At 49.8% G+C, this 22,739-nt stretch overlaps 1 protein-coding gene across 1 annotated transcript in view; it reads right to left on the reverse strand.

The window, feature by feature from the left end:
- TTLL5 (tubulin tyrosine ligase like 5) overlaps positions 1 to 22,739 on the reverse strand; it is a 120,977-nt gene that overhangs the window by 20,501 nt on the left and 77,737 nt on the right. The window contains exons 19-25 of the mRNA XM_088447462.1: positions 15,358 to 15,538; positions 14,348 to 14,456; positions 12,366 to 12,512; positions 9,662 to 9,753; positions 8,276 to 8,382; positions 7,759 to 7,848; positions 6,326 to 6,610 (exon numbers count right to left, since the gene is read on the reverse strand). Of these exons, the coding sequence (XP_088303588.1) occupies positions 6,326 to 6,610; positions 7,759 to 7,848; positions 8,276 to 8,382; positions 9,662 to 9,753; positions 12,366 to 12,512; positions 14,348 to 14,456; positions 15,358 to 15,538 (1,011 nt within the window). The remainder of the gene's footprint in view (positions 1 to 6,325; positions 6,611 to 7,758; positions 7,849 to 8,275; positions 8,383 to 9,661; positions 9,754 to 12,365; positions 12,513 to 14,347; positions 14,457 to 15,357; positions 15,539 to 22,739) is intronic.

Here is a 22,739-nt window from a genome sequence, read left to right on the forward strand (position 1 = left end):
TGGACACCAGAGGATCGTATCGACAGGTATAATACCATAAGAATTATGGCTGCCACAGTTTGTGGTAGGTCCCAGCAAAAGCTGATCCATGTGCTCTAATCATTCCAACGATGACAAAGCCAGGGAAGCCGTAAGACCACTGTAGGGACGCAGTCAAAGACAAACGACCCAGGTCCAAGGCAAACCCCAGGACCCTGAGACAACAGGTCTGGGCAGTGAAGCATCAGGGATGGAGTATCGATGGAGAGACTCCGAAAAACCAAGTACCCCTGACATCTGGGGCAATCAGGAGCCACCAGCAGGAAAGCATCTCCGTCTCGATTGAAACACTTCCCTCGAGGAAGAATGGAGACTGGAGAACACAGGTATGCAAATTGGAAGAACCACTTCACCGACAAAGAGTCACCGAAGGTTGCTTCAGAATCCCCAGAGTTGGACTGTAACACCATAGTGTGATAGAGTCAGAAGGCCATGAGTGTCACCTCAGGAGGGCCCCCCCCCTGCTCACCAGGAGATGAAACCTCTCTTGGGGAAGAGACTAGTCCTCGGGATGCATGTCGTGACGGCTGAGGACTCCCGCTTCCCAATGGAGAGCACCTGAAATGAACACTGTCGAGATGGTCGGGAGGAGACCCTCAGACAATGTCCGAATGTATGACATACCTGACATTGCCACCCAACGAACAGTATTGCTAAAAAGGAAGCTACTGTTCTGACCCTGTCGGACTGAACTTTTTCAGGTTCACCGGGAAACAAGGGCTATGCCAGAGTGAAGGCCCAAGACAGGCTAAAGTTCCAACAAGTTAATTGACAGGGTGGAATCGACAGACATCCAACTGCACTGAAATGGATGCGAACCAGACACTGTCCTTAGCAAAGAATATCCTGGACGAGATGGTCATAGTCACCCGAAAAGGGACCGACTTGCCTCCGGGGAGAGCATCATCGTTTGAACAGTGATCAGACAGAAAAAACTTGTTCCATCTGGAGATAAGCCAATTATGGAAAGGCCTGGAATGGAACTAAGCCCATTCCACCCTTCCAAAGGCAGACACTGAATAGTGGACCATGCATCCCAGAGTGTAAAGACATATGTCGACTGCGCAGACATCCATGTACTCCTAATGGAAGAGTGGAGATGCCGTCTTACGCCAGAAGAATTCTCAGATTCTGAGAATCCAGCAGGGCTCCTAGGTGAAGAATACCCAGAGAGGTATGCAGGGAGGACTTTTTCCCCATTGATTAAACGTCTGCACCCTGAAGAAGCCACAGTCAACCTGACCCGGCTGTAAAGTACCCCGGTGATCCTGCTAAGAGCAGGAGGCCATCCAGGTACAGGAGCATTGGGATATACTGAACAGAAGAACTGTCAGAAAATCCAAAACGCTGGTAAACCCCTGTGAGGCTGAGAACAGTCCCAACAGGCAGAGCCCGAAAAACCGTAAGTGCTGTGATACAGCAAACCTCAGTCCATGCTGAGGCAAGGTCTCTGTAAGTACCCGTAGGTACGCGTCCTGTATATCCAGTGATACCATAAAGTCCCCAGGTTCCAAACATAGTATAATGGAGCATAGGGATTGCCTCTTGAGCCCAGGTAGCTTTAGGAACTGGTTCAGGGAATTGAGACAGAGAATAGGCCAAAGAGGACCATTCAGTCACCGCACCAGAAAGAAAGCAGAACCAACCAGTTCCTCGCTGAGAAAGTGGGGATGGCCCAATTAGCTCCGCTTACCGCAACAACTGTATAGCTTTCTGGATTCGTAAGGCCCTGTTCGGGTCCGAATAAGGGCCTGCGTACCATCACATGGAAATAGGCCGCCTGAGCAAAGAGAGGGCGTACCCTCCTACCCACGTAGCCGCGGCAACTAGACACTAGTACCGGGCGAACTGAGAAAATCGCCATCTCCCAGTGGTAGGTCAGTCTCGTCAGGCTGACGATATATCCGTAGGTTCAGAAGCAGGATCGGCTGGCAGTCCAGGCCTGCTCGGTTGAAGAAACAGACCTTTAGGCTGACCCAGAGGACAAAAAGACTTAATAGACTTAGTCTGAGGCCCTGTAGTGGGCATAGCTGAAGGCGGGAAATTTGTGCTGCCACTGTCAAGGTCAGGACCCAACAAGATCTACCCTATAGATGGTATCTGCACCACTGCATTCCCAGAGCGCAGCCATAGGGTATTACGGAGGATACCGTTGCAGCCGGTACTCTGAAAGTTAGGAGACTGGTATCCAATATAGGCATGTCCACCTATGACAACTGCATATATTACGTGAGCGACAAAATACATTTGAACCCCAGACGTGTTGGAGGGGAAAAAACATTACAAATGCATCAGCTCAGTATGCAATAGTATTAACCAACCATGCTATAGCCATGGTAGGATGGGTAACAACCCCTGAAAGCGAGTATACTGATTTCAGGCACAGTTACCACCTACGGATCAGAAAAATCCGACCACGCAGGAATGGGATGCGTAGTAACGTCTGTAATCCGACGAGTAACACGCCCATCCACCCCAGGAGGGGCTCGTGATGACCCTCAGGGAATTTGGGACAGGAGGCCAAACACTGTTGTAATACCTCATATCTGGCAACAGCCAGAGTCCCGCCATGCGATCCCCCCGCTAGTCAGCAACAGGGAACCAGAAGGCACGTAATACTGAGAGTGTATGATACAGGTGCAGGTCAACATTCACTCTAACCAGAATGGACCTGCCACCAGCCCTAAAGCAGGGATAATAATACTTGAAATAGGCTTCCCCCGTGTAAGAGGGAAAGAGCCCAAAACAGTATCCAGTTCACGGCAGAGCCAACTGGGAAGTAACCACAGGGTGTCAACCACGCCAATTTGCGTTTCGTAGAAAAACGACATCCACCCAGGGTGGCTGTTGTGGTAATCCCTGCAAGGGGCATGACAGACTATTGTGACACCAGGGAGAATTCATATACTCGAAAAACCCCAGCAGGGAGCGATAGTCTGTGTCACAGGGTGTTACGTTCTGGGTTATTTGTGGACCCGGGGTGGTAGTAGGAGCGATCACAGAAGCAGATTTGTAAATAAAACTAGGATTTTTAATAAGTGCTCGAGTGGACATATAATGTGGCAGTAAATAAAAGTCCAGGAAAATATAAATGTGCACAAGAGTTCTGTGGTGGGAGCAAAAGGGTTAATGTCCAGGTAGAAACTATTAGAGCTGTCCAGGTGTGCAGGTAGTGAAACTGAAAAATAAACAAGCCAGGTTTGCAGGTAGTGAACTGAAAAATAAACAAGCCAGGTTTGCAGGTAGTGAACTGAAGCGCAGGATGTTAGCAGGCTCAGGCACTCAGGTATGGGCAAGGGTGATGGAGGTAGCGGGGTAGTCCAGTGGGAACTAGGAGCTGACAGGCAGACTGGCAGACAGCGGATTCACAGGAACAGGAAAGCACAGAGAACTCCCTCTCAGCTAGGCTGAGATACACGTTGCACTGGCAAAGAAGGAAGGCACTGACCCTTCCTAAATACCCCATGCCGTGCTGTTACTGGCCAGAGGGAACATGTGACTCACCAGGATTGGCCAGCCGCATCACATGGCCAGAAGGCAAGATGGCAGCGCCCATGCCAAACGGAATGGAGACGCCGCCAGGCCTTACCAGCGCAGAGTGACAACAGGCCCGCACAACAACGCGTGCAACCAAAGCCCCCCGCCAGACACCAGCTCCGCCACCAGACAGCCCGCGCCACAATGACCTCACAGGTAACACTCGCCTAGCGCCATGCTGAAATACCCTGGCCGTGACACAGGGGAAGAGTGCAAGAAACTGCGAGATACCCTGAGATGAAAAAGGGCAGTATGGTGAAGTAACCCCAAGTGAGGTACAACAATGGGGCCCGCCCGGCGATCCGCAATTAAGAGGATCCCGAGAAAACAAACCGCCCAAGGGGGTCGTGAAAGGGGCCGGCACCCGATGACGCCACATACAGAACCCTTTAAGAGTTAAATCCTCCGCACTAACACCTGCAGCACATGGCTTGCAGGATAGTAAAAATGGGTGCAGTATAACGCTCTATCTCCTGGTCAGACATATCTGACCAAGCCTTGCGATCAAGCAGCGCTATACTGGTCCTGACTGATACTAAAAATTAGCTGCAGGGACCCATTTTCAGCGTATGCAACACACAGTTCCACTCAAAATATGGCAACGTGCAGAACGCAACAGTATGTGACAAACCTCACAAATATTTTACAAGTATATAAATGTGAGGTCTCAGAACCACCCCAAGTACAGCTGTATTAGGGCAGATAAGGAAAAGGGATAGATATACACTGACAGGTGAGAGAATAAAGTACAGTCAGCACTAGCATAAGTCACATACAATGCAGATATACACATATATACATAAACATGTCATATAATATACTGCACTATTACACTGCATGCAACTTACCCAGATTCAGTGTCTGGGAAGGCTACAGCGCTGTGTACACTGACCTGATGGTGAGGTACGCAGGGGGACTGGACCAACTGCCATCTCCAGAGATTTCTGCTGCACCACAGAGAAAATGGCCGCTGGAGACCTCAGAAGAAGCGTGGCCCGCAGAGGAAGCAGCTCAGCGACGCCAGACTATAGATACTGAAAGGCGCGCTGAGCTGAGGGGAGGAGCCGCTGTAACAGGGAAGGCTGCCTCCCCTGGCCGGCTATTAACCCCCGGGACGCCGGCTCCCTGCACCGAACACTAAGTCCCTGGTGGTCTAGTGGACACACGGGGTATGGGGGGCCCGCCGCCACTGCCGGCGCCTCCGGTCTGTCCCCAGAGACCGGAGGCACAGGACTGCATTTCAAATGCGCGGATCACCGCAAGCGGTGACGCGCGCCTTACCTGCTCCCCGTGGATCCGGCACCAGTCCTGGGCGCCCGCAGAGTCCGGCTAGTACAGACTCTGGGGTCCGGCTGAGATCCCCAGATCTGTACTGGCGTCTCAGCGCCAGCGGGGTGACGGAGCGGCAGCTTAGACGTCCTATGGACAGTCTGACGCTGCCGCTCTGAAGAATCCAAAGGAAAAATAAAAAAAACTTTGTCCTTTAGAAAAAATAAAGCTTAGGGGCTGCTAATCAGCTCCCCACTGCACTAAACGGTGACCCGACTCCGGCCGGGCACCAACTTAAACTGAGGTGCCTCTGGCTTGGTGGTGGGGTTATAGGGAGAGTGGACCCAAGTGCATCCTGGGAGCTAAAAGCTTTAACTGCGTGGTGCCCGGATTTGGTTCCCAACCTATACCCCAAGGTCAACCCTGTGGACCCCCTATGGACCCTGAAGTAGAAAACGGCGATATCCGGGGATAGGAGGACACGTACACATAACGGCGATATCCGGGGATAGGAGGACACGTACACATAACGGCGATATCCGGGGATAGGAGGACACGTATACATAACGGCGATATCCGGGGATAGGAGGACACGTACACATAACGGCGATATCCGGGGATAGGAGGACACGTATACATAACGGCGATATCCGGGGATAGGAGGACATGTACACATAACGGCGATATCCGGGGATAGGAGGACACGTACACATAACGGTGATATCCGGGGATAGGAGGACACGTACACATAACGGTGATATCCGGGGATAGGAGGACACGTACACATAACGGCGATATCCGAGGATAGGAGGACACGTATACATAACGGTGATATCCGGGGATAGGAGGACACGTATACATAACGGTGATATCCGGGGATAGGAGGACACGTATACATAACGGTGATATCCGGGGATAGGAGGACACGTATACATAACGGTGATATCCGGGGATAGGAGGATACGTACACATAACGGTGATATCCGGGGATAGGAGGACACGTGTACATAACGGCGATATCCGGGGATAGGAGGACACGTATACATAACGGCGATATCCGGGGATAGGAGGATACGTACACATAACGGTGATATCCGGGGATAGGAGGACACGTGTACATAACGGTGATATCAGGGGATAGGAGGACATGTACACATAACGGTGATATCCGGGGATAGGAGGACACATGTACATAACGGCGATATCTGGGGATAGGAGGACACGTATACATAACGGCGATATCCGGGGATAGGAGGACACGTACACATAACGGTGATATCCGGGGATAGGAGGACACGTGTACATAACGGTGATATCAGGGGATAGGAGGACATGTACACATAACGGTGATATCCGGGGATAGGAGGACACGTGTACATAACGGCGATATCAGGGGATAGGAGGACACGTACACCAAACGGCGATATCAGGGGATAGGAGGACACGTACACATAACGGTGATATCTGGTGTATTAGGTACCTGCCCAGGTTGTGCTCGGCCGGCTCAGTCTCTGGCTGTAGATTTGAGCAGCACTTTGGATGGAGGATAGGGTCCCATAGGACTGAGAGCGGGGAACGGATGTTCCAATGGCGACACACTGCCCTGAGGAAAGCTGTAACCGGCTTCTTATGCAGGAGGGGCTGGAACTTCGGGCACGGTGAAGCAACTGTGAATTGGTGGCTGACGATTCTGATAACACGCTGGGTGTGGAAAGATGAGAGCCAGAGATAACCGCTGAGACAGAGGATTCCGGGAGCACAGATCCTGCGGAGAGAGGAGAGTGTGTAACACGGAATACCGGGCAGCACAGACGGTGTAATGGTTAGCATTACTGCCTCACACCACTGAGGTCATGGGTTTCATTCCCACTACGGCCCTAACTGTGTGGAGTTTGTATATTCTCCCTGTGCTTGCGTGGGTTTCCTCCGGGTACTCCGGTTTCCTCCCACACTCCAAGTAATTGGTTCCAAACAAAAATTAACCCTAGTGTGTAAGTGTGTGAGCATGTGGTAGGGAATACAGTTTGTAAGCTCCACTGGGGCAGGGACTGATGTGAATGGCTGAATATTCTCCCTGTAAATGGCCCTGATTCAGAGCCGGGCGCTCGCTCTGAATCAGGGCGTCTTTTTTTTTTTTTTATGGAGCGGCCTCCTGGCCGCTCGCATTGCTGTGGGTGCCACCCACAGCTAGTGCGAGCGGCCAGGATGATGGTCGCGATGGTCAAGACCATCGTGACCGTTGGGCTTGCAACGAGGCCCTTGTGGTAGGGTCTCGTGGCCGCAAGCCCCAGAGAGCTTTCGGCTCAAAGAGCCGAAAGCTCTCCCACTGACATCACTTGTGATGTCAGTGGGGCCGCCCCCAAACGGTAGGCGGAACGCCTCCGTCTGGGCAGCCACCCCCCGGCCCGCCCACCAAAGGGGGCGTGCTGTCACTCAACATCGACAGCACGCCCCCTTTGGTGCGAGACCCGGAGCGACGGATTGCCCGTCGCTATCCGGGTCTCGCGCATGTGCACGACGGAGCCGTCTCCGTCGTTCACATGCGCTCTCGGTCACCATCGACCCGGTTGCGAGCGCTCAGCGCTTGCGACCTGGTCTGAATCAGGCCCTATGTGTGCGCTATATAAATAACTGGTAATAAATAATTAAATAATACAGCATTGTGCTAGCCAGGGCCGGATATAACATTAGGCTAAGTAGGCCTGTGTCTAAGGCGGGGGACAGATTGGGAGGCAGCTTCTCCATCAATTAAGTCAAACAAAGAACAATTAGGAAGAGAAATTAGGTTTATTTGAGGGGTGGATGAACTATGCAGAGCATGAGCAGAACTCCCTGTGTAAATGTGAGGCTGGCAGACAGGGCGGGTTTAGGGCCCATGGGCATAGAGAATAACATGTCTTTATTACAGCATACCCTGCGTAACCCGGGACTGACTCCCCGACTGCTGCTGAGCACACAACAATGGAGGCTGAGTGGGTCTGTGAGCCACATTTCCCTGAGGACCTGTAATGGAGCACACAATGGAGACTCTCACAGGAGTAACAGGACTTACGGCAAGCAGGAGAAAGAATGGAAGACGTACGTATAATGTAGTATTACAATGTAGAGTCACATTGCCAGGACAAACAGGACAGAAGGGAGAAGCCAGAACACACTGAGCCAGGACAAACAGGACAGAAGGGAGAAGCCAGAGCACACTGAGCCAGGACAAACAGGACAGAAGGGAGAAGCCAGAACACACTGAGCCAGGACAAACAGGACAGAAGGGAGAAGCCAGAGCACACTGAGCCAGGACAAACAGGACAGAAGGGAGAAGCCAGAGCACACTGAGCCAGGACAAACAGGACAGAAGGGAGAAGCCAGAGCACACTGAGCCAGGACAAACAGGACAGAAGGGAGAAGCCAGAGCACACTGAGCGTCATCACTCACCTGCCGGTTTCCATCTACTGTCCGCACTGCTGGAGCGCCCCAGAAATACACTGGCAGATTTATTCTTATGTGTGTAAAAGGTGAGGACTTCTTCCAGCTCACCCTCACTGAAACACACAGCACATGTCAAAAGGTGTGCCCTACACCTGGGAGAGGACGCCATGCCAGGGCAGGCAGGGGGCACCATAGCAGATGTAGGCAGGGGAGTTGTGGGTGTTACAGGGGGTGCCATGAATGGGCAATGAAGAGGTCTCCACGTATGAGCAAATGCAGTGTTTGGATTCCTGGGCTGGGTAGGCAGAGGGTACTATGTCTGGGTAGAGAAGGAGTTGCCATAACTGGGCAGGGTATGCAGAGGGCGCTATGTCTGGGTAGAGAAGAAGGTGCCATAACTGGGCAGGGTATGCAGAGGGAGCTATGTCTGAGAAGAGTAGAATTTGCCATAACTGGGCTGGGTATGCAGAGGACACTATGTCTGGGCAGAGAAGAGTTTGCCATAACTGGGCAGGGTATGCAGAGGGCGCTATGTCTGGGCAGAGAAGGGTTTGCCATAACTGGGCAGGGTATGCAGAGGGTGCTATGTCTGGGCAGAGAAGGGTTTGCCATAACTGGGCAGGGTATGCAGAGGGCGCTATGTCTGGGCAGAGAAGGGTTTGCCATAACTGGGCAGGGTATGCAGAGGACACTATGTCCGGGTAGAGAAGAGTTTGCCATAACTGGGCAGGGTATGCAGAGGGCACTATGTCCAGGTAGAGAAGAGTTTGCCATAACTGGGCAGGGTATGCAGAGGGCGCTATGTCTGGGTAGAGAAGGAGGTGCCATAACTGGGCAGGGTATGCCGAGGGTGCTATGTCTGGGTAGAGAAGGAGGTGCCATAACTGGGCTGGGTATGCAGAGGGCGCTATGTCTGGGTAGAGAAGGAGGTGCCATAACTGGGCTGGGTATGCAGAGGGCGCTATGTCTGGGTAGAGAAGGAGGTGCCATAACTGGGCAGGGTATGCAGAGTGCGCTATGTCAGGGTAGAGAAGGAGGTGCCATAACTGGGCTGGGTATACAGAGGGCGCTATGTCTGGGTAGAGAAGGAGGTGCCATAACTGGGCAAGGTATGCAGAGGGCGCTATGTCTGGGTAGAGAAGGAGGTGCCATAACTGGGCAAGGTATGCAGAGGGCGCTATGTCTGGGTAGAGAAGAGGGTGCCATAACTGGGCAAGGTTTGCAGAGGGCGCTATGTCTGTGCAGAGAAGAGTTTGCCATACCTGGGCTGGGTATGCAGAGGGCGCTATGTCTGGGCAGAGAAGAGTGTGCCATTTACTGGCCTGGGTATGCAGAGGGCACTACGTCCTGGGCAGAGAATATAGAAGACTCCCCTTGACCAAATACAGTTACCTGCCATGAGCTATGAATGCCTGAAAATCCACAGGATTAACCCCTTCAATTCCACTTTCCTGCATTTTTTCACAGCTCATCTGCTGCGTTTCCTGCAACAAGAAGAAAGGTGTAACAGGTACGGAAATATGAAGAACATACACGGAGGTTTCAAGAGTTATAGAGATCGGAATGCGGTCAGAATGCCGACCGCTGGGATTTCGGCGGAAAGTCGACGCCAGAATCCCGACATTTATCAGAATACCGGAGCCAGCATCCCGACCGCCGGAATCCCGAAGGTAAGTGTTGGGGTTAGGGAGAGGGCTAGGCACAAGGGAGAGGGCTAGGCACAAGGGGGAGGGTTAGGCACAAGGGGGGGGTTAGGGTAAGGCTGCGGGGAGGGAGGGTTAGGTTAGGATTCCTTACACGGGGGCGTCGGCATTCTAGCATTCTAACTTGGTCGGGATTCCGGCGTCAGGATTGTGACCACCGGGATCCCGAGCGCCGGCATCCCGTACCCAACCCACATAGAACATATAATAAGCTATAGAAAGTTATGGAGAACATATAATAAGCAATAGAAAGCTATAGAGAACATATAATAAGCTATATAAAGCTATGGAGAACATATAATAAGCTATATAAAGCTATGGAGAACATATAATAAGCTATAGAAAGTTATGGAGCACATATAAGCTATAGAAAGCTATGGAGAACTTACAATGAGTTAAAGAGATTATGGGGAACACGCAATAAAGCATAGAGAGCTATGGAGAACGTATAATAAGCTATAGAAAGTTATGGAGAACATATAATAAGCTATAGAAAGTTATGGAGAACATATAATAAGCTATTGAAAGTTATGGAGAACATATAATAAGCTATAGAAAGTTATGGAGAACATATAATAAGCTATAGAAAGCTATGGAGAACATATAATAGGCTATAGAGAGCTATGGAGAACATATAATAAGCTATAGAAAGTTATGGAGAACATATAAGCTATACAAAGCTATGGAGAACTTACAATGAGTTAAAGAGATTATGGGGAACACGCAATAAAGCATAGAGAGCTATGGAGAACGTATAATAAGCTATAGAAAGTTATGGAGAACATATAATAAGCTATAGAAAGTTATGGAGAACATATAATAAGCTATTGAAAGTTATGGAGAACATATAATAAGCTATAGAAAGCTATGGAGAACATATAATAGGCTATAGAGAGCTATGGAGAACATATAATAAGCTATAGAAAGTTATGGAGAACATATAATAAGCTATAGAAAGTTATGGAGAACATATAATAAGCTATAGAAAGTTATGGAGAACATATAATAAGCTATAGAAAGCTATGGAGAACATATAATAGGCTATAGAGAGCTATGGAGAACATATAATAAGCTATAGAAAGTTATGGAGAACATATAAGCTATACAAAGCTATGGAGAAGTTACAATGAGTTAAAGAGATTATGGGGAACACGCAATAAAGCATAGAGAGCTATGGAGAACGTATAATAAGCTATAGAAAGTTATGGAGAACATATAATAAGCTATAGAAAGTTATGGAGAACATATAATAAGCTATTGAAAGTTATGGAGAACATATAATAAGCTATAGAAAGCTATGGAGAACATATAATAGGCTATAGAGAGCTATGGAGAACATATAATAAGCTATAGAAAGCTATGGAGAACATATAATAGGCTATAGAGAGCTATGGAGAACATATAATAAGCTATAGAAAGTTATGGAGAACATATAATAAGCTATAGAAAGTTATGGAGAACATATAATAAGCTATAGAAAGCTATGGAGAACATATAATAAGCTATAGAAAGTTATGGAGAACATATAAGCTATAGAAAGTTATGGAGAACATATAAGCTATAGAAAGCTATGGAGAACTTACAATGAGTTAAAGAGATTATGGGGAACATATAATAAGCTATAGAAAGTTATGGAGAACATATAATAAGCTATAGAAAGTTATGGAGAACATATAATAAGCTATAGAAAGTTATGGAGAACATATAATAAGCTATAGAAAGCTATGGAGAACATATAATAAGCTATAGAAAGTTATGGAGAACATATAATAAGCTATAGAAAGCTATGGAGAACATATAATAAGCTATAGAAAGTTATGGAGAACATATAAGCTATAGAAAGTTATGGAGAACATATAAGCTATAGAAAGCTATGGAGAACTTACAATGAGTTAAAGAGATTATGGGGAACATATAATAAGCTATAGAAAGTTATGGAGAACATATAATAAGCTATAGAAAGCTATGGAGAACATATAATAAGCTATATAAAGTTATGGAGAACATATAATAAGCTATAGAAAGTTATGGAGAACATATAATAAGCTATAGAAAGCTATGGAGAACATATAATAAGCTATAGAAAGTTATGGAGAACATATAATAAGCTATAGAAAGCTATGGAGAACATATAATAAGCTATAGAAAGTTATGGAGAACATATAAGCTATAGAAAGCTATGGACAACTTACAATGAAGTAAAGAGATTATGGGGAGCACGCAATAAAGCATAGAGAGCTATGGAGAACGTATAATAAAGTATAGAGAGCTTAGGAGAACATACAAAGCGGTATTCTGAGCTAGTACATGCAACAGATGATGGCGTCACATAATTACAACGAGTAACTGAGGCTTTGTGATACAGAGACACACAGTAATCAGTTATTACTCACCTGGTTGTACAGAAAAATGAAGTCTCCCAGCTCTCTTGCCAACACGCGGCGTCTCTCCTGGAACGGCATAGCGCGGCTCGGGAGCATCAGACGCACAGACTGCTGCAGATTACTGGCTGCGCGCTGCAGGAACCTCATCACTAGCTCCTGGATGGCAGCAAAGTAACGAGATCAGTGATACAGGAGGTGTGCGTGTAACAAGTGCACGCATTATACATCACAGTGGGCACTGGGATGGGCTCAGGATATTATGTTGACATTCACAGTGTCAACATGAGATTGTCGACATGGCTGTTATGCCGACAGTAAACATGTCAATCATATCGACACTCACTCATGGTCAGAATGTCAAAGACGTGCTTTTGTGGTAAGTCTGTCCCTAACCCAAAGGTCGACATTTTCACAATGTTGAGATATCATATGTTGACAATTTTCCGGAGTGTCGACATTTATGATGTTGACATTTAAACAATGATGACATCATCACTGTCAGCATTCTGGTGTCGACATTCTGAATGTCACCTTGATGACCACATACCCTCTTGGCTACTATAGCTGCTCTCACCACCATACAGAGGAGTGCATTTCGGGGTTGTATTACAGGCCTCACTGCAGTGACTGTACTGCACCATTGTGAGTGTGTGAGCAGGGCATTGTGCAGATCAGCTGCGGGGAGTACCACAATGAAAGGAGAGTACCCTATGCTGACCACTCCGATACACAAATTCGGTGATGCCAGGTACAATCTGTGATTTACTTGAATTAGACTTAACAGAAGTCAGAGCGGGATATATACAAACTATTCTATCCTGTTCTGGTTACTACACATTTGCAAGCAAGTAGCCCCTTGGCTGTAATTACAGTGCAGCTGGCGGCTGCGTTCCTCAGTATCAGATTGTTATGCGTTCTGGCAGTATCACCAGAGATGGCGCTGGTGAGCAGCAGATTCTGGGTGGGGCAGGAGAGATCCTCCCACACAGGGTAGAAATACTGAGTTTTGACACACCTTTGGGGGTAGTGAGAGTCAGTCTGAAAGACTCTGCAGTCATGACAGGCTGGGGCCTGTGTGTCCAGTCCAGGTGGGACTACAGTTGGAGACCAGTGTGGGCTGGGAAGCCACTGGTGGCTAGGAACCCGGGTTCAGACCTACAGGAGGTAGGGAGAACCCTAAAACTCCAAAAGACTGTGTTACAAAGCAGCTAAACTGCAGGCTGGGGAAGCCAGAGCCTATACCTGGAGGAGACAGGGAAGGCTACCAAGACTGACTGTGTTTTGTATAGCTGTGGCAGCCAAGCCAGGCTGGAGCCGGCGATAGACCTGCAGAGAAGCAGGCAGAGACTTGATTGGCAGACTAGCTGCACCATTATAGTCAGGGGTCAAGAAGTGAGTTAGACGCCCTAAATAGGGGCTAGGCTGTTATTATTTGCGGTTCCCTTTTGTTTCCTGTTTTCCATGCTGAAAAGTAAAGCACTATTCCATTTATTTAAACGAAAGCTGTGTGTGGACCCTCATTAAAGCACCTAAACACTGCACCAAACCACCCTCTACCGAGCTAATTATTTTACAGTTTCCCTGCCGCAGCAGAAATGGATGTTCCAGGTGCATATATTGCACCCAGTAGCCGGGTTTGCTCTGAACTGTAAATCAGCAACTTTATCAGCCATAAGGTGCGGAATTTAGATGGATGTACAAACATTAGCTGTAGTGTTACTAATAGGCTGATAGACTGTACACAGCCGTGAGCCCTGTGTTCCAGTGACTGGAGATGTCACCAGGTGAGACTGACTGCTGTGCAGGGCTCATGTAGGGACACAGTGCCAGCGATTCCAAATCAGCATTCATTTTGAGACTATATTTACTATACGAAACACACAAAAAATGCCATGGTGGGACCCATTAGTGGTAGCTGGAGAAGGGAAGTGTCTCTGGGGATATATGTGGGTCAGGCGGATCATTGGTGGGAGGTAATATTTGCTATTCACCATTTGCTCTTCCTCTTTCGGCAATAACCTCTCAGAGTCTCTCTCAATCTCCAGGCGACTTTGAACCCGCTGTAAATAACTAGAAAAAGCCAAGCGAGCCTGAACCTTGCTGCAAAACACAATCACCAAGTTACATATTTACATAACGAAAGAATAAGCTGATTAATAATCAATCTGCAAATACTAAGACTAATCCTACATTCTGCATAACACATTATAGACTAATCACACTTGTTACAGACAAATCAGGGACTAATCACACATCCTAAAGACACACCTGGGACACACATACTACAAATACACTGGGGAATAATCACACATTCCTACAGACAAACTGGGGACTAATCACAAATCCTACAAACACGCTAGGGACTAATCACACATTCCTACAGACACACTGGGGAATAATCACACATCCTACAGGGGAATAATCAAACAAATCCTAAAGACACGCTAGGGACTAATCAAACTTCCTACAGACACACTGGGGACTAATCACATCCCCTAGACACAAGGGACTAATCATACATTCTATAGACACACCAGGGACTAATCATATATCCTATAGACACATCGGGGACTAATCATACATCCTATAGACAAAGCGGGGGCTAATCATACATTCTATAGACACACCGTGGACTAATCATACTTTCTCTAGACACACCGGGGACTAATCATACATCCTATATACACACTGGGGACTAATTATATATTCTATAGACACACCGAGGATTAATCATACATCCTATATACACATCGGGGACTAATTATATATTCTATAGACACACCAGGGACTAATCATACATTCTATAGACACACAGGGGACTAATCATACATCCTACAGACAAAGCGGGGGCTAATCATACATCATATAGACGAAGCGGGGACTAATCATACATTCTATAGACGAAGCGGGGACTAATCATACATTCTATAGACACACCAGGGACTAATCATACATCCTATAGACACACCGGGGACTAATCATACATCCTATAGACACATGCCTCAGGTTTGCACCCTTCTGTAAGATCTCCATTATGGAGACACGTGGAGGCTGTGCTGGAGCAGTCTGTGTGTCCTGGGATGAGGTGTCATGGTCCTGTATATCTTCCAGGTCTTCATCCTCAGCTTGATCCTCCTCTTCTTGGTCATGTGCAGAGCTGTCAGCAGCAGGCTCAGGTATAGCTGATGTACAAGATACAGGTGGAAATGTATCAAACCTATCATTCTATAAAACGATAGCTAGAAGCTGATTGGTCCCTATGGGCATCTTCTCCACCTATCCTCTTTAGAAGGTTTGATACGTCTCTCCCACAGTTTCAGCCAATGATGCTGGGAGCAGTCTGCTCTGCCTGGCTACTATCAGAGATGAGGTGGGAGGAGTCTGCTCTGCCTGGCTGCTATCAGAGATGAGGTGGGAGGAGCCTGCTCTGCCAGGCTGCCTTAAGATGTGAAGTGGAAGGAGCCTGTTCTGCCTGGCTGCTATCAGAGCTGAAGTAGAAGGAGCTTGTGCTGCCTGGCTGTTCTCAGGAGGATTCTGTGCTGCCTGGCTGCTCTCAGAAGTGAAGTAGGAGGAGCTTATGCTGCCTGACTGCTTTCAAAGTGAAATAGGAGTTTGTGCTGCCTGGATGGTCTCAGCGGTGAAGTAGGAGATTCTGTGCTGCCTGGCTGCTGTCAGAAGTGAAGTAGGAAGAGCTTGTGCTGCATGGCTGCTTTGAAAGTAAAATAGGAGGAGTGGGTGCTGCCTGGCTGCTCTCAGAAGTGAAGTAGGAGGAGCTTTTGCTGCCTGGTTGCTCTCAAAATGAAGTAGGAGGAGTTTGTGCTGCCTGGCTGCTCTCAGAAGTAAAGTAGGAGGAGCTTGTGCTGCCTGGCTGCTCTCCTGATTGAAGTGGCAGCAATAAGCACAGCTCATTTCCGTATCTCCATTGTTGTGAAAGAAGAACTGTTGGGACAATAAAACTAAGCGTGTTCTCTTACATTTCCTTAGGCTGCATAAATGAACCAACCACAGCGCTCAGTATACACCAGTATACAATCAATTAAATATGCACATAAAGTCCATAGGTAGCTATTCAAATATTTTTTGGGAGCCCAATGGAGCAATTTAATTGTTGCTTCATTTGGGGCCAGTACCGTGTGTGCGCACCCAAAAGCACGGGATTTAGCCGTGTACTCTGTCTAAAGTCCTGCCTTGGGTGCCCAAACACCCAACTTATACCCGAGTTCTGCTTGCCACCCTGGGAGGCTGCGAGCAGATATGTTTGCAGTTGTGGCTATTCGCACCAGAAAACAGCAACAACTGAATTGCTCCATCAGGCAGCCAAAAGAAATAGCCACAGCTAAAACAATTGAAATCGCCCACACAGAGGGCCTGATTCAGACCCGCTCGCAAGCGGGTCGATGGCCGGCCAGTGCTCACACTGCGCGGGAGCGAGCCCCGGAGCGAGAAATCACTCGCTCCGGGGCTCGTAACAAAACGGGATGGCTGTCGATCGACAGCTCGTTGATCGACAGCTCGTCCCGTTTTGTAGGCGGGGAGGGGGGGTGGTGGCTGACCAAACGGAGGCGTTCCCGAAGGAACGCCTGCCATTTGAGGGCGGCCCTACTGACATCACTCGTGATGTCAGTAGTTGAGCTTCCTGCTCTATTAGAGCAGGAAGCTCACTGGGGCTTGCGGGAACGAGACCCTACCACAAGGGTCTTGTCGCAAGCCCGATGATCGCGATAATCGCGACCATCACCTGGCCGCTCGCAAAAGCTGTGGGTGGTCACCCACAGCTATGCGAGCGGCCAGCACCAAAAAACAAAAAAAACACCCTGATTCAGAGCGAGCGCTCTGAAAGAGCGTCCGGCTCTGAATCAGGGCCAGAGTCCCAAATGAACATTCACCTGTGTAGTTCCACAAAATAAGGAATGGCAGCCAATCTGAAAATGTAATAAGACGCCTCCTAGTGCACTAAACCCCTGCAATCACCAGTGTGCTCAGAAATGGTATAAGGTGGTCTGGGCACCAATTAAAATGTAGTTTCAGGAAAACAAGAGATATGGTAAGAACTTACCTTTGTTATCTCTGTTTCTACGAAGTCCATAGGGTCCACAGGGTTGACCTTGGGGGTATAGCTGGATCTGGATCCATGGGCACCACGCAGTTAAAGCTTTAGCTGCCCCCAGGATGCACTTGGGTCCGTCCTCCTCTATACCCCACCCCCGGCCACAGCACCTCAGTTGGTAAGCAGCCAAGGCCGGAGGAGGAGACTAAACAGAGAGAAGGAAGACTGGAACACACAAGAAACCATACTCACAGAAATGGGAGACGGAAAACCGGTGACCAGCCACACAGCCCATTTGAAGCCAGGTGCGTCAGGGCGGGCGCCCTGTGGACCCTATGGACTTCGTAGAAACAGAGATAACAAAGGTAAGTTCTTACCATATCTCTTGTTTTCTACTTCAGGGTCCATAGGGGGTCCACAGGGTTGACCTTGGGGATGTCCCAAAGCAGTACAACTAAGGGCGGGGACGCTCCTGTGCTGAAAGGAGTACCCGGCGCCCAAAGGATGCATCCTGAGAGGCAAAGGTGTCAAACGCATAGAACCTCAAAAACGTTTGAATTGAAGACCAAGTGGCCGCCTTACACAGCTGAACAGCAGAAGCGCCACGTCTAGCAGCCCAAGAGGGACCCACAGAACGAGTGGAATGAGCCTTAACAGAGGCTGGCACAGGTAAGCCCTCCTGTGCATAAGCCTCACAAATAACGGAACGAAGCCAACGGGCTAACGTTTGTTTGTTGGCAGGCCAACCCCTCTTGTGAAAACCAAAGAGGATAAAACAAGGAATCAGACTTCCTAACCGAAGCCGTCCGGTCTACATAAATTCTAAGCGCCCGGACCACATCTAAGGAAGTCTCAGCAGCTGAAAGATCAGGGGACTGAAAAGCTGGCACAACAAGTTCCTGATTAATATGGAACTTCGAGACCACTTTGGGCAAAAACTCAGGACGAGTGCGGAGCACCGTTCTGTCCTGGTGAAAAATCAGGAAAGGAGGGCGACAGGAAAGCGCCCCCAATTCAGACACCCTCCTGGCCGAAGCAATTGCCAGGAGAAAAACCGTCTTAAATGTCAGCCACTTGAGCTCCACCGCCTCAAGAGGCTTAAACGGAGGACCCTGCAGGACCCGTAGCACCACCGCCAAGTCCCAAGGAGCCACAGGAGGCACAAAGGGAGGCTGGATCCTGAGAACACCTTGGAAAAAGGTGTGAACGTCTGGTAGTATTGCAATCCGCCGTTGAAACCACACGGACAAGGCGGACACATGAACCTTCAGAGATGCAAGGCGTAAGCCGAGATCCAATCCTGACTGAAGAAATTCCAAGATCCTAGAAACTCGGAACACCTGAGGATCATAATGTTTGGACTCACACCACTGAAAGTAAGTGTGCCACACTCTGTGATAAATCCGTGCTGAAGCAGGCTTGCGTGCCCTGAGCATGGTACCAATAACCGAACTGGAGAAGCCCCGAGACCTCAAGACGGCTGTCTCAAGAGCCACGCCGTCAAAGACAGCCGACCCAGATCCGGGTAAAGGCAGGGCCCCTGAGACAACAGGTCCCGACGCTGAGGAAGAAGGTACGGAGCGTCGATGGAGAGGCTCCTGAGATCGGAGTACCAAGGACGTCTGGGCCACGCCGGAGCTACCAGCACGAGCATGCCGCCGTCCTGCTTGAATTTCCGCAGAACCCGAGGAAGCAGGGATATCGGAGGAAACAGATACGCCAGGTGAAACGTCCATTTCACCGACAGCGCATCCACCAGACTTGCACCTGCGTCTCTTGTCCTTGACCCGTAAACGGGCAACTTGTGATTGTGACGGGAGGCCATCAAGTCCAGCTCCGGCAGTCCCCACCTGTCCACGAGTAGCTGAAACACCTCTGGGTGAAGCGACCATTCCCCGGGATGCACGTCGTGACGGCTGAGGAAGTCCGCCTCCCAATTGAGGACTCCGGGGATGAAGACCGCCGAGATCGCTGGAATGTGACCCTCCGCCCAAGTCAGGATACGAGACACCTCCGACATCGCTGCCTGACTGCGAGTTCCGCCTTGGTGATTGATATACGCCACCGTGGTGGCGTTGTCGGACTGCACCTGTACCGCCCTTCCGTGAAGAGCGGGGCCGGACGACTGCAGGGCCCTGTATACTGCCCGCAGTTCCAGGATGTTGATGGGGAGAAGTGCTTCTTCCGCTGACCAACGACCCTGAAGCGACAAAGAGCCGGTCACTGCCCCCCAACCCCGGAGACTGGCATCCGTCGTGAGCAGGACCCAGTCCGGGATCCAAAATGGGCGCCCCTCGACCAGATGAGCTGTCTGAAGCCACCAAGCCAAAGATAGCCGAACGTCCGGAGACAACACCAGCACCTGAGAGCGGATCCGGTGAGGTAACCCGTTCCATTCTGATAGAATCAGCCCCTGCAGGGGCCGGGAATGGAACTGGGCAAATTCCACCATGTCGAATGTCGACACCATGGACCCCAGAACTCTCATAGCCGAATGGACCGACAGGCGGCAACGGCTCAGGCAACTGCGTATCCGCAGCTGTAGGGAGGCGACCTTCTCCGGAGTCAGGAAGATCCTTTGCTGACGCGAATCCAGCAGGGCTCCCAAATGAACCATCCGCTGTGATGGAATCAGGGAGGACTTTTTCCAATTTATCAACCACCCGTGTGCTTGCAGGCAAGCGATCGTCAGGTGGAGATGTTGAAGCAGTACCTCCGGGGAGCTCGCCAGCAACAGGAGGTCGTCCAGGTACGGCAGCAGCCGTACATTCTGGTTCCGAAGATGTGCGGCCATGACCGCCATAATCTTCGTGAACACCCTCGGTGCCGTGGAGAGACCAAAGGGTAGCGCCCGGAACTGATAGTGGTGTTGAAGGATAGCGAACCTCAGATACCGCTGGTGTGAAGATGCTATCGGAACATGGAGGTAGGCGTCCTGGATGTCCAGGGACACCATGTAATCCCCCGGTTCCATCGCCAGAATGATGGAACGTAACGTTTCCATCCTGAACTTGGGAACCCTGAGGAATTTGTTCAGAGACTTCAAGTTGAGGATAGGGCGATGAGAACCATTGGGTTTCTGCACCAGAAACAGAGACGAATAATACCCCGTCCCTCGTTGTGATAGAGGAACGGGAACAATGACCCCTGCTTTCAGCAAGGACTCTATAGCCTCCTGAACCTGTAACGCCTTGGTCTTGTCCTGAGAAGGACTTGTGCAGAAAAACTGGTGGGGTGGTCTGTGCCGAAAAGACAGGGCGTACCCCTGGGAGACCACTTCTCGAACCCAGGCATCCGTGGTGGTATTGTGCCAGCACTGGGCAAATAGAAGAAGTCGGCCTCCCACTCTGAGGTCCCCCAGAGGGAGGCCCGTCCCATCAGGCCGCAGGTTTATCTTCCTGCTTGGAAGAAGGGCGCCGAGCACTCCAGGCTTGCTTCTTGGGTTTAGAGGCCGTCTTACTCGCAGACTGTCTCGGGAAGGACTGACCTTTCGCCTTACCCTGAACCCGAAAGGAACGAAAAGCCGAACTCCGAACCTTAGCAGGCAGTGCCGCCGAAGGGAGGAAGGCCGACTTGGATTTAGCCAGGGTGTCCACTATTTTGTCCAAGTCCGGACCAAATAGTAATTCCCCATTGAAAGGTAAGGCCTCCAGACCTTTCTTTGAATCAGAGTCCGCTCTCCAGGACCGCAACCATAAGGATCGGCGGGCAGACACCGCTGCAGCCGATACCCGCGAGGTCAGCAGACTAGCATCTAAAGAAGCTTCTCCAATGTAAGAAGCAGCGTCCCTCATTTGTCCCAACAACGCCCGCTGGACATCCGGAGCGTCGTCCGGGAAGGTATCTTCCAATGCATTGGCCCATCCCTCAATGGCCTTGGCCACCCAGGAGATGGCCATGGACGGTCGGGCCACCGCCCCGGAGAGGGAGTAAATAGACTTTAAGCAAGTCTCAACTTTCCTGTCCGTGGGATCCTTCAGCGAGGATATCGACGGTAATGGTAAGGTGGCGCCCCGAGTTAAACGGGTGACATGGGAATCCACCGCCGGTGGAGTTTCCCATTTTTTACAATGTGCCTCAGGGAAGGGGTAATTAGAAGCCAACCGCTTCTGAGGAAGGAATCTCTTACTGGGCGCCTGCCAAGCTACCGCCATATGATCCGTCAACTGATCCGACAGGGGAAACACCGCAGAAGCCACCTTAGTTTTTTTTAAACTAGGAAACTTCGACTTAGGAACCGGTGCCTCATCGTCTATAAGAAGAATAGCTCGCACCGCCCTAACTAGTGCTCGCACATTAATGGACGACTTGGTATCCATTTCCTGGACCGAGGCGTCCGAGTCAGTGTCATCAGGGACCTCCCCATCATCTGAGGAACCCTCTGAGTCCGATACCTGAGCAGCCCGTGTCATGAGTGGGCGTTTTGAAATCCTAGAAGGCATGTCAGTCTGCAACATTGACTGAAAAGCCGAGGAAGCGGCCGCCAAATTTTGTACGGAGTTGGAGAGCACATCCACCCAGGGTGGAGGAGTCACCATAGGGGCCTGAAAAGGTACCACAGGCTGCTGCGGCACAGGGGAAGCCTGTATATACATAGGCAACCCCGCATAGGGACCCACCGACTGAGACCCAGGAGGACTCCGCAATAACTGCGGGACACCCGGGGAATGGGGGATGGTCGGCTGGGACAACGACCTAGTAGGGAGAGCAGTCGGGACCGACAGACGGTCCGCAATAGACACCAGCACTTGAGAAAACATCGCCCACGGTGGTTCCTGCGCCAGAGAAGGTCTGGATGGGCCAGGAGCCACCTGGCATCGACTACACAGGCCATCCTGTGACAAATCCTTCCTATCTACTCCTGCAGAACAGCGTCCGCAGGAGGCCAACACCGGAGCCACTGAGCGCTCAACCTCCTCGTCTGACATGACAGAATATATTATATATCTGGCACCAGGGTAGAAGTAAAACGCACTCACCGGTGTGCTGAACAACAGCCCACAATATGGCACTGAGTAGCACACAACTGTATGTGACGGACCTCACAAATACGTGATCTATATAAGTGAGGTCAGTAGAAACGCCCCTCTCCCACACACCTGTAGGGCTTGTAGGAGAAGTAAAGGGATAGGTATAAGCTGACAGTAAGTAGAAAATAAGCACAGACAGGCAGCACTAGCAAAAGTCACATACCATGCAGGAAGATATACTCACTGCACCTTTCCACTACAATCAACCTGCCCAGATTCAGTGTCTGGGAGGGCTATAGTGCTGTGTACGCTGTCCTTAATCAGGGGAGAGGTACACAGGGGGACCGGTCCGCGTGCTCCCTGAAG

The sequence above is a fragment of the Taudactylus pleione genome, unplaced genomic scaffold, assembly GCF_031769625.1.
Source record: "Taudactylus pleione unplaced genomic scaffold, aTauple2 ptg000433l, whole genome shotgun sequence".
NCBI classification, from domain to species: domain Eukaryota; kingdom Metazoa; phylum Chordata; class Amphibia; order Anura; family Myobatrachidae; genus Taudactylus; species Taudactylus pleione.